This window comes from Arabidopsis thaliana, assembly GCF_000001735.4.
Source record: "Arabidopsis thaliana chromosome 1 sequence".
Classification (NCBI taxonomy): Eukaryota; Viridiplantae; Streptophyta; class Magnoliopsida; order Brassicales; family Brassicaceae; genus Arabidopsis; species Arabidopsis thaliana.
In genome coordinates, this window is record NC_003070.9 from 6,738,231 (window position 1) to 6,754,416 (window position 16,186).

Sequence of the window (16,186 nt, forward strand, 5' to 3'; positions counted from 1 at the left end):
TTTTATTGAGAATAATAATCGAATTTAAAATGCAGTGTGTATTAGACAATTAGTGGACTTATAGAGGCTAATTTAAGTAACCAAATTTGGGCTTTAATAAGGATCCATACTCTTCGGCTTGAAAGCCCACATTGTAAAGTTAAAACACTATATCAGGCTCTGTTTTCATTATGGCTATAAATACACGAGTTTTTCCAGAAACCAAATCAGGCTCTGTTTTCATTATTTCTCGCTGCTGACTTCACAGACGACGATGGCTAATATCTCTGAAATTTCCGGCGACTCTAATGACGGCGGAGATCCAAACAAGAAACCAGAAGAACAAGTTTTGAGAAGAAGTAGAAGAATCGCGACAAGAAACGAGAATCAAAACAAGAAGCCCAAGGAGGAAGAAGAAAAAGATAATCGCTCGGTATCTTTTCCAATTCCAAACGAGCTCACGGAAGCTTGCGTCGCACTCATCCGGAAATGTGATTACCCTAGTCTATCTTCCGTCTCAAGTTACTTTTTCAATCTCATCGCTTCGTCAGAACTCTACGAAACGCGTTCGCGCCTCGGTCTTTCCGAAACCTTTCTTTACGCCGCCATCCGATTCCCTGACACAAATCCCCCAAACTGGTACATTCTCCATCGAAACAAGGTTTCTTCTTTACGTTTGAGCAAACTCGAATCACTTCCACCTGTGCCTTATGGATGTTCTGTCGTCACAATCGGTCAAGAGATGTATGTAATCGGTGGACTCCTCGATGTAAGACGTTTACAGTTGATGACTCTCATCGACTGCAGAACTCACAAATGTCGCTCGCTTCCGAAAATGAAAAGGGGTCGTTACCATGCAGCCGCCGGAGTATTCGACGGAAAGATTTACGTAATCGGAGGTTTCAGGATGAGAAAACCGGATGCTGAATGGATTGAAGTGTTTGATCTAAAGAAACAGATTTGGGAATCTTTGCCTGGTCCGTACCCTAAAACTAGTATGGATTCCCAGTTTTTTGCACATGCGGTGATGGAAGACAAGTTATACATTTTGGGCTCACGTTGCTTGATTTACGAACCAAAAAGAAACGGTGAATGGGACGCAACCGTCAATGCAAATCCAATATGGAATCTGTGGAAAGTGCCATGTACTATGCAATGTGTGATAGATGATATGTTGTATACGATTGATCCTCAGTGTACTCTTGGACATCCAATAGTCGTTTATAATCCAAAGGACAAAACGTGGAGACCTGTGAAAGGTGAATCTTTGAGGACATTGCCTAGTTATTTTGTTTCTGATGGGTCTGAAATGGCGAATTTTGGTGGAAAGTTGGTGATTTTGGGCAGTAATGGGAGCTGCTATGATACTGGTGATTGCATTGGAGAAAAAGGTATTTGGTGCGTAATGATCGAGTTGGAAAAACGTGAAGGAGGTGAGATTTGGGGGAAGGTTGAATCACTCGACTGTGTGCTTGGAGACATAAACTTTCTGTCGGTTTGGCTTTGTCAAACTCTGACCCTTTGATGATACAAGGGATGGTTTCTTGCAGGTACGTTTATGTGAATGAGTATGAACCTTTTTTGATATTCAGGCCTCTTCTTTAGCCTCAAGGCTTACATACTTGTCCTTTTTCATGATCTTGTTGCAGATGAAGGATCTTTATTACTCAAGAGTCAAGAGTAACTCGGTCCTTGTTAACCTTTGTGTACAATAATAATACTCTTACATAATTATCATAGCCTTGAGTAGATTTATTAAGCTGTAACAAGAGTGGGGCTATCTGCAGTTATACAATACATTCCTTACCAAAACTTGTTGAAATGCATCTTTAGTTACAGCTATGTTTTGGATATTTTGTGCAGTTTCACACTTTCACTAATATGCTATGTGCTCTCTATTTGTTCTTTTCTGTAAGTAATAATCACACACAATCAGGTAGTAACAAAAACTCATTCTGTTTCTACTATATGTGCAAATATGAAATCATTTAGAATTCAGATGAAGCAAAACTAACCGAGTTTAGTTAACTTGAAGATTCAAAGAGAACAGGGTAAGAAATACCAAGTAGCCGAATGTGGGCTTTAAAAAGCCCATATAATGGTCATCGCGTAAAAGACGTGTTAGAGAAGATATAAAGCCTAGTTAGGGCAGACTAAATCCCAAAGTCCACCACAATCACCCAAACCTAAAACCCGTAACCTAATTCCGCCGCAATCCACCGATGCATGTCATGGGGACTCCTTGAGATGAAACGAAAACGCAGTTTAAGAGGAGCTATGAACTTGTTTTGCTTCAGGTATGATTGACTTCAAAAAATACCTTGAAACTATAAACCTCAGTTTCTTTGAATTTGATTTTTAAAGTCAATAATACCTTGAAGCAAAGCTCGCGTTCATCACCGCCATTCGAGTAGTCCGAAATTTCAGAGATATAAGCCATCGCCGTGTGAAGTCAGCAGCGAGAACTAAAGGAATCCAACCCTAATTTGAGCTCTTGTATATTGAAGTCAGCAGCGAGCATTAGGCTCACGATTTATTCTTTAGGAGATGGTAATGGTACATTCTCCATCGAAATCCCTACTCTTACTTAACCTTTGTGCAGAATGTGAATATAAACCCTTATGTAGCTTCTTTTAGCTGCCTTTTTATACGATATTCTAATCAAACCCTTGTTGAGATCCATATCTAGTCATAGCTATGTTTTGGATTGTTGTGCAGTTTCACTAACGTAGTCTCAAGTTCAGTTGGTAAGTAATCACAATCAGATTTAACAAAAACAAATTTGCTTCTACTGAGAGGCAGTTTCACTTAGGAGAATAAGTGGAGTAACAAATGTTAAAAATAAAAATGATAGAAAAAATCATATGAAAATTTGAAAGTGAATTTCTGTTTTGATTTTTCTGGTTCAATGTGAAAATACAGTTTAGTGAGGAAAAAAACAGCTAAATTGTAGTATTGTATTAAAACGAGTTTTAAGGAAGAAAATACAAATGAAATTATGGGTATATAAATACCCAAATACCTTTCTCAAAAACCAAATCAGGCTCTGTTTCCATTATTTCTCGCTGCTGACTTTACACACGACGATGGTCAATATCTCTGAAATTCCCGACGACTCTAATGACGGCTGCGATCCAAACAAGAAACCAGAAGAACAAGTTTTGAGAAGAAGTAGAAGAATCGCGACAAGAAACGAGAATCAAAACAAGAAGCCCAAGGAGGAAGAAGAAGAAGATAATCGCTCGGTATCTTTTCCAATTCCAAACGAGCTCACCGAAGCTTGCGTCGCACTCATCCGGAAATGTGATTACCCTAGTCTATCTTCCGTCTCAAGTTACTTTTTCAATCTCATCGCTTCGTCAGGACTCTACGAAACGCGTTCGCGCCTCGGTCTTTCCGAAACCTTTCTTTACGCCGCCATCAAATTCCCTGACACAAATCCCGCAAACTGGTACATTCTCCATCGAAACAAGGTTTCTTCTTTACGTCTGACGGAAGTCGGTTCACTTCCACCTGTGCCGTGGGGATGTTCTGTCGTCACAGTCGGTCAAGAGATGTATGTAATTGGTGGACTCCTAGACATAAGACGTTTACAGTTGATGACTCTCATCGATTGCAGAACTCACAAATGTCGCTCGCTTCCGAGTATGAAAAGAGGTCGTTACAAAGCAGCCGCCGGAGTTGTCGACGGAAAGATTTACGTAATCGGAGGTTTCAGGATGAGAAAACCGGATGCTGAATGGATTGAAGTGTTTGATCTAAAGACACAGATTTGGGAATCTTTGCCTGGTCCGTACCCTAGAACTAGTGCGGGTTCCCAGTTTTCTGCACATGCGGTGATGGAAGACAAGTTATACATGTTGGGTTCTAAATTTTGTTTGGTTTACGAACCAAAAAGAAACGGTGAATGGGACGCATCCGTCGGAGCAACCCCATTAAAAGATTTGTGGGACAAGACTTGTTGTGTGGTAGATGATATGTTGTATACGACTGATCCTCGGCGTACTCTTGGACATCCAATAGTCGTGTATCATCCAAAGGACAAGACTTGGAGACCTGTGAAAGGTGAATCCTTGTGGAGTTTGCCTAGTTATTTCTTTTCTAAGTCTGAAATGGCGAATTTTGGTGGAAAGTTGGTGATTTTGGGCAGTAACAAGAGCTATGTTACTGGTGATTGCATTGGAGAAAAAGGTATTTGGTGCGTAATGATCGAGTTGGAAAAACGTGAAGGAGGTGAGATTTGGGGGAAGGTTGAATCACTCGACTGTGTGCTTGGAGACATAAACTTTCTGTCGGTTCGGCTTTGTCAAACTCTGACCATTTGATGATACATGAGATGGTTTCTTGCAGGTATGTTTATGTGATTGAGTATGACCTTTTTGCTGTTCATGCCTTTTCTTTAGCATCAAGGCTTACTTGTCTTTTTCATGATCTTGTTGCAGGTGAAGGATCTTTATTACTCACCTTAACCTTTGTGCACAATAATAATAGTCTTTTACATAAGCCTTGAGTAGATTTCTTAAGAAAGTGGGCTAGATGCATTTCTACAATATTCTCACCAAAACTTGTTGAAATGCCTCTTTAGTTACAGCTATACTTATACAATTTCACTAACATGCTCTCAAGTCTTTTTCTGTAAGCAATAATCACACAATCAGATTATAACAAAACCTAATCTGCTTCTACTATATGAGCAAATATGAAATCTTTTAGAATTTAGTTGAAAGCAAAACAAACCGAGTTTTAAAACTTTTAAGTTAACCTGAAGCTAGAGATGTTAACGATGGGTTAAAACCCACTGGGTACCCAAAACCCACATAAAATTTTAAGCCCATAAATCTACTTTTTTAAGAAAAAAAATACATGTTTAAAATGGGCTAAGTACCCAAATAAATAAAACCCATATGGGTTTACCTCATTGGGTTATGGGTACCCACGGGTTTTTTTAAAGTCATTTTTCAAGTGAATCAACATTTTCTTGTCAAAAAAGATTTCACATTTTTCCGCCAAAAAAGACATTCAACATTTTCCCGCCAAAAACGACAATCAACATTTTCCCGCCAAAACGCAATTTAACATTTTCCCGCCAAAACGCAATTTAACATTTTTCCGCCAAAAAAGACATTCAACATTTTCCCGCCAAAAACGACAATCAACATTTTCCCGCCAAAAAGCAATTTAACATTTTCCTGCCAAAAACGACATTCAGCATTTTTCCGTCAAAACGACATTCAACATTTTCCCGCCAAAACGACATTCAACATTTTTCCGCCAAAACGCAATTCAACATTTTCCGCCAAAACGCAATTCAACATTTTTCCACCAAAACGCAATTCAACATTTTCCCGTCAAAAACGCAATTCAACATTTTCCCGCCAAAAACGAAATCAACATTTTCCTGCCAAAAATGATTTCACATTTTCCGGTCAAAAACCCAATTTAACATTTTCCCACCAAAAATGATATTCAACAACATTTTTCCGCCAAAACCGCGATTTAACATTTTCCCGCCAAAAACGACATTCAACATTTTCCCGCCAAAAAAGACATTCAACATTTTCCCGCCAAAAACGACAATCAACATTTTTCCGCCAAAACGCAATTTAACATTTTCCCGCCAAAAACGACATTCAGCATTTCCGGCCAAGAAAAGGATTTGACATTTTTCCTGCCAAAAACGCAATTTAACATTTTTCCGCCAAAAAACGCAATTTAACATTTTCCCATCAAAAACGAATTCAACTTTTTTCCCATCAAATATATATGTAATTCAGAAAATAAATACAATTTAAAATATATTTATAAGCAAAATATAGATACAATATACATATAATAGTATATTAGCAGTTAAACATAAACTCTAAGAAAATGACAGAAACCAAGTTGGATACCCACAAGTAGTCTCGGAACAATCAGGTTTTTTTGGGCTTTACCCACTAAATAAAAAACCCATAGGTTTTTGGTAGGGGTTTTTTTTGGGTTCAAGTCGGGCTGGGCTTTTTTACCCACCACAACTGCCTATAACCTATAAGCTATCACTTTTAAGAAATACTAAGTAGCCGAGTTTGGGCTTTAAAAAGGAAGTAAAAGCCCATATAAAGGTCATCGGAGCGTGAGAGCCACTCTCGTACAGAGCGCGTTAGAGAAGATATAAAGCGACGGAGCAGATTCTTTTTCTTCCCTCTCTCCTGAGAAGAAGAAGTAAAGAAGTAAGATCAATTCTCGGCCGTAGTTAGTTATCCTCCGAATAGATTTCCGATTCTCTGTTTCTTCTAGATTGAATTTAAAAACCCTACTTTTGAATTTTCACATGGGAGAACAATCACCTTCTCAACCATCGACTCAATGCCAAAGTCATCCACAATCACCCAAACCCGATACTCATAACCTAATCCCACCGGAATCCACCGATGAATGTCTCGATTCAGCTGGAGTTTCAGGCTCAATCGTCTCATCTACCACAATCGACGCTCGACGGATCACTGAACTAGGCAATGTATCGTCTCCGCCGTCCAAAATCCCTCTCCGCCCTCGGAAAATCCGGAAACTCACACTCGACGGAGACGTCTCCGGTGAAGATTATAAGGCGGAGGATATCTCCTCATCTCAAGTAAACTCTCCGCTCGCGACGGATGGAAAATCTCCCGGTAAAGGTAAATTGTCGCACTTACGAGCTATAACTGTGCCGAGGATCCAAGCTCGTCCTCTGACATGTGAAGGTGAGCTCGAAACAGCGATTCACTATCTCCGTAACGCGGATCCTTTGCTCGCGGCGTTAATCGACGTTCATCCACCGCCGACGTTTGAGTCTTTTAAGACTCCGTTCTTAGCTCTGATACGAAACATCCTCTACCAACAGCTTGCAATGAAAGCTGGGAATTCAATCTACACACGATTTGTTTCTCTCTGCGGCGGCGAAAATTTGGTTGTACCTGAGACGGTCTTATCATTAAATCCTCAGCAGCTTCGTCAAATTGGTGTCTCGGGACGTAAGGCGAGTTATCTTCATGATTTAGCTAGAAAGTATCAAAACGGAATCTTGTCGGATTCGGCGATTTTGAACATGGATGAGAAGTCTTTGTTCACGATGCTAACAATGGTTAATGGAATTGGGTCATGGTCTGTTCATATGTTCATGATAAATTCTCTTCATCGACCAGATGTTTTGCCGGTTAATGATCTCGGTGTTAGGAAAGGAGTGCAGTTGCTGTATGGCTTAGATGACCTGCCTCGGCCATCGCAGATGGAGCAGCATTGTGCTAAGTGGAGACCGTACAGATCAGTGGGTTCGTGGTACATGTGGCGGCTCATTGAAGCTAAGAGCACATCAACGAGTGCTGCTGTTGCAGCCGGAGTGTCATTACCTCCATTGGAAGATATTCAACAAGAACATCAGCAGCAACAGCTTATGGACCCTCTTAATGGTGTGTTCAGTATCGGGTAAGTAAAGTTTGTTTCTTTTGGAAACTTTTGAAAGTTTTTCTCTGTACTTGGAGTGTGCTTAGCTTAAGTAGATAGATTATTGAAAACTGTTACTTGCTGCAAATACAAACTAATATGTTTGGTTTGGATCACTAAGATTAAATATCTGAGCTTTGGCCAACTATTTGTGGAATGCGCTTATGGTTGATAAAGTATTTTAGGCCTCCAAGATTAGGTGTAATGTTTAGTTGGTGACATTCATGTATATAGGAGACTAATAATGAGCTTACATTTCATGTTTGACAAAAAGTAGTTGCTTGAAACCATCTAGTGAGTAGTGAGTGAGGCTATATTTTTCATCACCTCGATTGACTGACACCTTCAGGGTGTCTACATAGTGTCGTAGGAGAGTTTTTCCAGCTATGGTCTTGATTTCTCTCCATGATTCTTTCTACGCTAATTCTTCTGATTATCGATCTATGACTCTTTAACAGGGCTTGGGGACAATCGTAGCTGTTCTTCCACGTTGGTCCTGGATGGTCTGATGGCTTACATGAGTTATTTTGTTCTGGACTTGGGGTTTGTGCCTAGTAAAAAAAAAACTGTGGGAGAAAGAATAATAAAAGGATGTGCTAGTCTGGGTTCCTTGAGACACAAGCTGAAGTAACAGTGAATATGATCTTCTTAGTTGAGTGAAAGAGTCTGTAATGTTAAGAGTGAGTAGCTAATGACAAAGTAGTGTCTTCTTTATTTTTGTCGGAGACCTAACTCTCTTGACAGAGCTTCCTCATCATCTCTAAAACAGATCCACACTTCTGTATCGCATCGTTGCTCAGTCTAACTAACAATGAAAATACTACTATAAAGACTGGCGACAGCGAGTCACTGCCGTTAAATTTACTCTGTTTCATCCGAAGCCATTAAATATATACTCTGTTTCAAAATTAGGTACGGGAAAACTGTTGAAGTTGATTTTGCTCATTCGAATGTTTGCCTCATCCTTGTGGGCCTGTGTTAATCTCATTTCTAGATTTGATGCCAATGTCGTCACGAGAGCACTTTTCTGGACAAGTATGTATGTAGGCCCAATAACAGCCCAATCACACATTATTTATATAAAAAAATGAAAAGGTAAATACTAAATTCAATAGGCACGAATCGATCTGTGGACGGGAGGAAAAATATATCAAAGAGTTTGTACCCGCCTTCGCCGCAACCGTCGTTCCTGTCGCCGGTAAATTCTGTTCCTCGGTTCTCTTCTTTGCTAGATCTCTTTTTCTCTGTTTTGACTTTTTTCCTCCCTCAAATTTTCAAAATTCCTGATTCGAGATTCTTCGTTATGCAACTTTACTGTTGCTAAGCTCGTAAACCCTAGCTCGGCAAACGTTTGCTACTTGTTTCTGGTTTTTCGAGAAAGAGTGTGGATATATCTTGAATGTTGAATGAAACAATTGAATTCTCGCTTTAGACAATCATCAAACACTGACTGATTGTTGCTTCAGTACTAATTCCCAGGAACAAGTGTGGACAGATCAATGGATGGAGAAGAATGTAATATATCACTGTTTGATTATTCTGCTGAGAGTCATCTAAAGGCAGTGGAATCTATCACTGATTTATGTGGTGAAGCTAATGCTGATATTGATGAGAATGATATCAACATATTGTCATCATCAGTTACATTCTTGAGGTGCGTAAAGAATTAATTATGTATTCATATAAGCTTCTTTCTATTGTAACTTATGTTGAAGTGGTTATAGAAAGTGTTTCTCAATGTGGCGGTAAGAGTATTCTACTAGACGATTTAACACTCACAAATCTAATTCTTGCCTACTGAATTTTTGTATAGGGAATGGAGGCATTATAATTTCGAACCAAAGAGTTTTGCATTCTACAACGAGGCTGAGAAAAACCATCAACCAAAGGATATAAACAGTCAAACTTTGCCTCAATTTTCTTCCGCACGAGCTCCCAAGGTTTTGTGTAATTACGCTAAAAAATTATTTCTACTTTGGTTCTTAACTCTCCATTTACTTCTTAAATTGCTTCAACGACAATGCATTTTTTAATCTCTACTCTTATTGGTGCAGGTTAAGATACATGACGATGAGTCATCATCATCTGGTGAAATCAGGTAATAGTTAAAATATATATGAGCTGTGATCATTTAAGCTGTTCAACGGGTTCTGCTGGCTAGCAAAAGTAATCTTGACCATGGGAGATGAACATAGGTTTCCCCAGTTAGATGAATGTTAATTCACTGCTAAAGTGCTAATTTAATGTTCAATCCGAACCAGGACTAGGTTGCTAATTGGTTAGACAGGACATTGACATTCCATGTTTGTGTATATGTGTCTGCTCTTGTCCCTCTTTAATTATCAAAAAGAGTTGTGCTAGTCATGATCGTTTATCTGATGGATTATTATTCACCTCTGCAGCAAGGACTTTGTGATGCATGTTGGAGGCTCTGTTTGGGCAATGGAGTGGTGTCCCAGAGTTCATGGGAATCCAGATGCTCAAGCTAAATGTGAGGTGATTAGGTCATATTTTTTTGTTTCATTACTCCGTAGAAATGGGAATCTTAGGTTTTCATTGTTGTGAACTTTACTGTTGCAGTTTCTAGCTGTGGCTACTCATCCGCCTGACTCATACAGTCACAAGATTGGTATTCCTCTTATAGGTCGAGGCATCATTCAGATATGGTGCATTATAAATGCCACTTGCAAGAAAGATAGCGGCCAAGTTTCAGATAAGGGTAAAAAATTGACAGGAAAGTCTCGAAAACAACCATCTGGTGAAACTACTGAAACAACAGAACCTAAGAAGCCGAGAGGCAGGCCCAGAAAGCATCCAGTAGAGACAACAGAGCCTAAGAAACCAAGAGGTAGACCTAGAAAGAAGAGTACTGCCGAGTTACCTGTTGAGCTTGATGATGACGTTCTGTACGTTGAAGCTCTGTCTGTTCGGTATCCAGAAAATTCAGTTGTTCCCGCAACTCCTCTTCGGATACTACGAGAAACTCCAGTAACAGAAACTAAGGTCAACAATGAAGGTTCAGGACAAGTGTTGTCTTCGGACAATGCAAATATCAAGCTTCCAGTACGGAGAAAGAGACAAAAAACCAAAAGTACTGAAGAAAGTTGCACACCCATGATATTAGAATATAGTGAAGCTGTTGGAAATGTACCGAGCAAACCGTCCTCTGGTATTTCTGAAGACATAGTAGCTCTTCCAAGGGTTGTCTTATGCCTGGCCCACAATGGAAAAGTTGTCTGGGATATGAAATGGCGTCCCTCATATGCGGGTGATTCTCTTAATAAGCATAGTATGGGATATTTAGCTGTCTTGCTGGGGAATGGATCTCTGGAAGTGTAAGCTAGTTACTTCTTCTCTTCTTTTTATCCTAATGCATTCTGTGCCCTGCACGATTTTTCCCTTCTGCTTTGATTTCTATCACCGTATGCCATCTGCAATGATGTAGCACCTTTCTAGACTGCATATACTCTGCAAAATGAACGACCTTATGCAGGTGGGATGTTCCAATGCCTAAGGCAACATCAGCTCTATATTTATCATCAAAGAAAGCTGCGACTGATCCCCGTTTTGTGAAACTGGCTCCCGTTTTCAAATGTTCAAACTTGAAGTGTGGCGACACAAAGAGGTCAGTAAATTTCTTCAATATTTCCAGTTTTTGCTTGTTTGGTGGAATGAAAAACAAAGCAGTCCTTCTATGTTTTTAAGAGTTGAATATATAATTGATTTTCAGTTTCCTTATGCTTTATCTATTGGCTTTCTCTTGATATGGTGCTCCTCTATTTTTATACAGTATTCCTTTGACAGTTGAATGGTCGACTTTAGGGAACCCTGATTTCTTACTGGCTGGTTGCCACGATGGCACGGTAATTAGTAAATTATTTCACTTTCTTCACTGACTCTATCATATTTTTGTCTCTGTTTTCTTGCATATGTGTAAATGTATTCAGGAACAAGAATTGCAGTGCTTAATTGCGTTGACCCCTTTATTTTTGTTATCTTGCATCAGGTTGCTCTCTGGAAGTTTTCTACAACCAAATCTTCAGAAGGTAAGACCTGATATGTTTGTCCTGATGCCAGATAGTTTCTTTTCACACGGTGGCCAGAGAAAGTGATTTCATCTGTTGATTTCATATTTACCTTTCACGTTTTTTTGTGCAGATACAAGACCTTTACTTTTCTTCAGCGCAGATACAGCTCCTATTAGGGCAGTTGCATGGGCTCCTGGTGAAAGGTAGTGACGTAAAATCACACCCATAAAATCAAACTGTGAAGAGGATTCGCTTATTAATCAAAAGTAATTTCTGAAAGTTTTCCAGTGATCAGGAAAGTGCAAACATAGTAGCAACTGCTGGACATGCTGGTCTGAAGTTTTGGGACTTACGGTACACTTCATTAACCTTATCAGCTATTACATAATTTTCTTTAAACTTTGATGCTCATGCAATTAATTAACAAGACTGCACTGTTTATTCTTTTATTTGGCTCTCCATAGCTTCTTGCTTACTTCCTATGTTTTTTCTGCAGTGATCCGTTCCGTCCTCTGTGGGATTTGCACCCAGTACCAAGGTTTATTTACAGCCTTGATTGGTTACAAGATCCAAGGTATCAATCACTGTTCTATCCTCAGTTGATTATACAGTCTTTAGATCAATGGTTTGAAGTCCTGCTTAAACATGTGGTTTCAAATATCTGTAGCTGCGTTCTATTGTCCTTTGATGATGGAACATTAAGAATCCTAAGCTTGGTGAAGGTTGCGTATGATGTTCCTGCTACTGGAAGGCCTTATCCTAATACAAAACAGCAAGGGTTAAGCGTTTATAACTGTTCAACTTTTCCCATCTGGAGTATTCAAGTATCAAGGCTAACAGGTAAATGTTCTTTATGGGCTTGTCTTTGTGTTCAAATTCGTAATCATCGGTTCATCATAATAAATAAGTCAAAATATAACTTCTCAGGCATAGCAGCGTATTGCACTGCAGATGGGTCCATTTTCCATTTCGAGGTTTGCATAAACTGCACAATTACTTCACCTCTTATGTTCTTTGTCAATTTCTTTGAGATTTCATTTTGTCTTGTTGGGATTCCTTACAGCTTACGACCAAAGCAGTGGAAAAAGACACGAGAAATCGGACTCCACACTATCTCTGTGGACAGTTGACAATGAAAGATTCCACCTTCATAGTGCATAGTCCAGTTCCAGACATCCCGATCGTATTGAAGAAACCAGTTGGTGAGACCGGTGAAAAACAGAGATGCCTTCGAAGTCTCTTGAACGAATCTCCTAGCCGATATGCATCTAACGTTTCAGATGTTCAGCCTCTAGGTCAGTTGAAACCAGTCTAAATTAGACTGTCTAATAGATCAATCTCCGGAATCACTTAGTCCTTACCTTGAACTGGTTTACTTGATCTTTTCAGCTTTTGCACACGTTGAGGATCCAGGTTTAGAGTCTGAATCCGAAGGAACAAATAACAAAGCAGCAAAATCAAAGGCTAAAAAAGGAAAGAACAACGCAAGAGCAGAGGAGGACGAGAACAGCAGAGCACTGGTCTGTGTCAAAGAAGATGGCGGAGAAGAAGAAGGAAGAAGAAAAGCAGCTAGCAACAATAGCAATGGAATGAAAGCAGAAGGGTTCCCGCCTAAAATGGTGGCGATGCATCGTGTGCGGTGGAACATGAATAAAGGAAGTGAGAGATGGTTATGTTATGGTGGAGCCGCCGGGATTGTTCGGTGTCAAGAGATTGCTCCAACCTCAGATTGGAAACCTCGGAGATAACAATTAAGTCCCTTGTAACAATACACTTATATAACATCTTCAAGTGTTTATTCCAAAAAGAAAATTAACGTAGGATTTTGTATTAAAAGAAGATTATTTGCAAGAAACTGATTCAATTGAAGAACTTTTTGATTCTGCGGTCAAAAAAGGGAACAAACCCTGAAAATATGTTATAGAACTGATCAAGACCGGAACGGAACTTCAAGCGAGAAGCAAACAGATTCCGGATGATCTTACAAAATGGCACTTTTAACTTTGTGCCAAATAACCCTAAATCTTACAATGGTACAACATTTGCTATTACCTTGTAAAAACAAAACCAGAAACTCCCGAATACTAATCTTGGATAAGTATAACAATAATCCAACTTTTGTTTGGTGGATGAGTATGACTCTTTGTTTTGGTGTTTATGTAAGAAAGCCGAAACAATGCGAAAATGCCCCGGACAAAAAGAAAGGGATCATGAAGTACCTTCAGTGTTTTAACTGGTAAGATGAAGAATATATGAGTTATCCGACCTGCATCCGACATTGACGGCCATGGAGGTTCTTGAGCCTTGTGAGTTCTTTCCGTCTCTTTCTAGCTTCCGCTGCAGCCAACGATCCATGCTTTTTCTCCGGTAGAGAAATCAAAACATGATGACCAGGCGGCATCAGTGTAACTCCATTAGTTGTCTCAGAAACATCTTCATGCTTTAAACTATAAGCTTGCTGCGTTACAGGAAATCCATCTCCTCCTTCTGAGAGGACTTCAGTAGCAGATTCGTTGAGATCATATAAAGGTCTGGTTTCGGGTGAACCAGAGTCCTCTTCTTTGATTCTAGTTGGTAGATGGGACCGCGGAGTTTCTGTGACATCCATCGGTCTTGCAGAAGAATCATCGATATGGTGCCCGTTTGAAAAAGTACCTCTTTGTGTATCTTGAAGCCCGAAAGGAACACCATTGCTGTGATCAGGAGGAGGGAGAAACCAAGGGCAAGGTACAACGTAAAAGTGAGTTTTTTGCCCATTATCATCTGCAGCATTTTCATGCTCCTGCGTGGTAATAGTTTTAGCAGAAGCTCCTCCCGAAGTAGGGAATTCAAGTGGCGATATCATTGGATTTGATGATTGAGTAACATGAGGCCAGCAGAAAAGCTGATATGGATTCTGGTTGTAGAAGTAAAACGGAGTAGATGATGTAGACATCTCAACTTGTGATGGCTTGGGTGATTCTTCAGGCTCTTTTGTATCGGGTTTTACTGACTTCAATACCTATTAAAACAGACGGTAAATCAGATATAGCAGTGTGAGCAATAGTGCTCCTGATACTGATATGGTCTTTGATAGATTGTGTAACCTGTTCCTTTAAATGCTTGTTAATCGTCTCCAAAGACTGAAACTCTTTCAAAGCCCAATCCTTTTCCTACCACAGCAGAAATGTCATTAGCTATAACAACGGTCTCTAAGGTTCACTCGATGGAAACGTAAATCGAATAGTTTACTCACCCTCCTCAAATTCTCATTCTCATATGTCAGATCAGCTGCTTTTTTACTCAACTCCTCACACATTGCCTGGATATATACGGTATAATTAATACTTAACAACACTAGTCTACTATTCAGCTAATTTTCCCAATATGGACCTTGTTGATAGAAACAAGGCATCAGTAAACAATACCTGTCTTCGCCGAATTGTCTGCCTCGCAGATTCTCTATTAGCTAATATCCTTCTGATTCTACGTTCTTCTCTTTCAGCCTAGAGATTAGTATTAGCAAAAGTAAGTTCAAGTGTCACAAAAAAAGAAATATGGTAGACAAAACTTTTGGCCTTGTAATAATCATATACCTCACTTAAATTCTGTCTTGATCGGCCACAACCATTTGATCTACTACACCTTATTAGAGTCGAAGCAAGAATTGGTTTAGGTGTTTCACCATTGATTTCAGATTTAACCGGAGCTTTAGTTAGTTCTTTAGTTATTGGTTCAACTTCTTCTTCTTCCTCTTCTTCTTTCACTAATCGTTCCTGTTTTAGAAACATCTTTTATTATCATCAGATTGTTTTACCAGTAGCTTACTAATTGTAACATGTTATTCACCTAATCAGTGCAATCACTATTTCTATCTATTCAAAATCGATTATTTGGATCTAAAACATAAAAGTTTCACAATTCTAAAAACAGAATCAATGAAAGTGAGGTTCTTTGAAAAAACAGACTAATAAAAAAAATAGGGAAAGCGAAGAGACAGAACCTCAGCTAGATCCGGAGTAGGTAACGTATCAGAGTCAGGTGGTTTCAAAAGCGAGTCAGAAGGAGGAGACTCAGTCTTGACTCGCTTCCTCACCCGTTTCCCTTTACTTCCCCAACTCGCTGCAGATTCGAAAACCTGCTCTCGCATTATCGCAAGCTGCGCTAAATCCGCCAATGCTTCTGCCGCCTCCATCTCCGTCATGTTCGCCGCCGCAGTATTCTCCTCCCCAGAAGAAGAAGAAGACGACGAGCAACAACTCGATGATATAGGCTCCAACTCCATCGACAAACCAAAAAAAATTCAAAACCCAAAAGATTTTCCCAACAAAGAAAAAAAAAACGTAACCAGAAGAGAAAAAAAAAAAGGTTATAGAGAGAGAGAGAGAAAAACTGTAACTTCTCTCGAGAAAGAGAGAGAGTGGGAAAAAAATTGCCAAAGAGGAGCCCACAGAGGGTGAGAGAGCGACACGTGTAATGCCAGCTCATCGTCTACAATTGGTTGCTTAAGTATAGCCCATGTATCTGTGACCGCCACGTCTCGCTTTTTGTTACCAAGTCAGCATACTCGGCACGTGCGGAGTTGATTCGTGCGTGCGAAGCCGAGAATTGGGACCGCCGCGACCTCAGAACTGGGAAGAGGCGCAGAGTTTAAGATTTGCAAGGTCGGTTTTGAGAGTTGCTCAGATTGCGACACGTGTGGTGGTTTTATTGGATATTTACGTGGCGACGTCTGAGCCATG

The 16,186-nt window shown here is 39.8% G+C and overlaps 5 protein-coding genes and 1 non-coding gene across 8 annotated transcripts; 5 read left to right on the top strand and 1 right to left on the bottom strand.

Annotated features, from left to right (window-relative positions):
• Nucleotides 1-253: 253 nt before the first annotated feature.
• Nucleotides 254-1,504, top strand: AT1G19460 (Galactose oxidase/kelch repeat superfamily protein; the record flags this gene model as incomplete). The annotated part of the gene is made up of 1 exon (NM_101802.1): nucleotides 254-1,504. One exon carries the CDS (start codon nucleotides 254-256, stop codon nucleotides 1,502-1,504), a length of 1,251 nt encoding a protein of 416 aa, NP_173378.1.
• A 765-nt stretch (nucleotides 1,505-2,269) lies between these two features.
• MIR864 lies at nucleotides 2,270-2,361 on the top strand. Its single transcript, NR_139765.1, has one exon. It is a non-coding gene; the product is annotated as a microRNA ath-MIR864 precursor (primary transcript).
• Nucleotides 2,362-3,065: 704 nt separating this feature from the next.
• Nucleotides 3,066-4,304, top strand: AT1G19470 (Galactose oxidase/kelch repeat superfamily protein; the record flags this gene model as incomplete). Its single annotated transcript, NM_101803.1, has 1 exon — nucleotides 3,066-4,304. The coding sequence occupies one exon, from the start codon at nucleotides 3,066-3,068 to the stop codon at nucleotides 4,302-4,304; it is 1,239 nt and encodes a 412-aa protein (NP_173379.1).
• Nucleotides 4,305-6,122: 1,818 nt separating this feature from the next.
• Nucleotides 6,123-8,405, top strand: AT1G19480 (DNA glycosylase superfamily protein). Of its 2 annotated transcripts, NM_101804.4 has the most exons (2): nucleotides 6,123-7,419; nucleotides 7,896-8,405. In NM_101804.4, exons 1-2 carry the CDS (start codon nucleotides 6,290-6,292, stop codon nucleotides 7,912-7,914), a joined length of 1,149 nt encoding a protein of 382 aa, NP_564085.1. In that variant the 5' UTR covers nucleotides 6,123-6,289; the 3' UTR covers nucleotides 7,915-8,405. The 2 variants fall into 2 exon arrangements, with proteins under 2 accessions (NP_564085.1, NP_001077563.1); NM_001084094.2 differs by having other exon boundaries at nucleotides 6,175-8,150.
• A 142-nt stretch (nucleotides 8,406-8,547) lies between these two features.
• Nucleotides 8,548-13,379, top strand: AT1G19485 (Transducin/WD40 repeat-like superfamily protein). 2 transcript variants are annotated; one of them, NM_001198108.2, is made up of 16 exons: nucleotides 8,548-8,635; nucleotides 8,904-9,091; nucleotides 9,251-9,377; nucleotides 9,492-9,535; nucleotides 9,840-9,933; nucleotides 10,018-10,772; nucleotides 10,931-11,062; nucleotides 11,228-11,300; nucleotides 11,444-11,483; nucleotides 11,596-11,668; nucleotides 11,754-11,819; nucleotides 11,962-12,039; nucleotides 12,133-12,305; nucleotides 12,393-12,439; nucleotides 12,529-12,760; nucleotides 12,855-13,379. In NM_001198108.2, the coding sequence occupies exons 2-16, from the start codon at nucleotides 8,937-8,939 to the stop codon at nucleotides 13,211-13,213; spliced, it is 2,448 nt and encodes an 815-aa protein (NP_001185037.1). In that variant the 5' UTR covers nucleotides 8,548-8,635; nucleotides 8,904-8,936; the 3' UTR covers nucleotides 13,214-13,379. The 2 variants fall into 2 exon arrangements, with proteins under 2 accessions (NP_001185037.1, NP_564086.1); NM_101805.2 differs by having other exon boundaries at nucleotides 8,582-8,635; nucleotides 8,917-9,091; nucleotides 12,855-13,277.
• Nucleotides 13,314-15,843, bottom strand: AT1G19490 (Basic-leucine zipper (bZIP) transcription factor family protein). The gene is made up of 6 exons (NM_101806.3): nucleotides 15,448-15,843; nucleotides 15,041-15,220; nucleotides 14,873-14,950; nucleotides 14,701-14,766; nucleotides 14,552-14,617; nucleotides 13,314-14,466 (listed from the first exon to the last, which is right to left on the bottom strand). Exons 1-6 carry the CDS (start codon nucleotides 15,727-15,729, stop codon nucleotides 13,723-13,725), a joined length of 1,416 nt encoding a protein of 471 aa, NP_173381.1. The 5' UTR covers nucleotides 15,730-15,843; the 3' UTR covers nucleotides 13,314-13,722.
• Nucleotides 15,844-16,186: the final 343 nt, after the last annotated feature.

Bases quoted from the DNA above. Each gene is read 5' to 3' on its own strand.
- AT1G19485 (NM_001198108.2), top strand. From the start codon at position 8,937: ATGGATGGAGAAGAATGTAATATATCACTGTTTGATTATTCTGCTGAG. The intron at 9,378-9,491 runs GTTTTGTGTAAT...TTATTGGTGCAG, and splicing joins CTTCCGCACGAGCTCCCAAG to GTTAAGATACATGACGATGA. The intron at 11,063-11,227 runs GTCAGTAAATTT...ATTTTTATACAG, and splicing joins AAGTGTGGCGACACAAAGAG to TATTCCTTTGACAGTTGAAT.
- AT1G19480 (NM_101804.4), top strand. From the start codon at position 6,290: ATGGGAGAACAATCACCTTCTCAACCATCGACTCAATGCCAAAGTCAT.
- AT1G19490 (NM_101806.3), bottom strand. From the start codon at position 15,729: ATGGAGTTGGAGCCTATATCATCGAGTTGTTGCTCGTCGTCTTCTTCT. The intron at 14,951-15,040 runs GTATATGATTAT...ACTAATCTCTAG, and splicing joins CAAGACAGAATTTAAGTGAG to GCTGAAAGAGAAGAACGTAG. The intron at 14,467-14,551 runs GTTACACAATCT...CTGTTTTAATAG, and splicing joins ACAAGCATTTAAAGGAACAG to GTATTGAAGTCAGTAAAACC.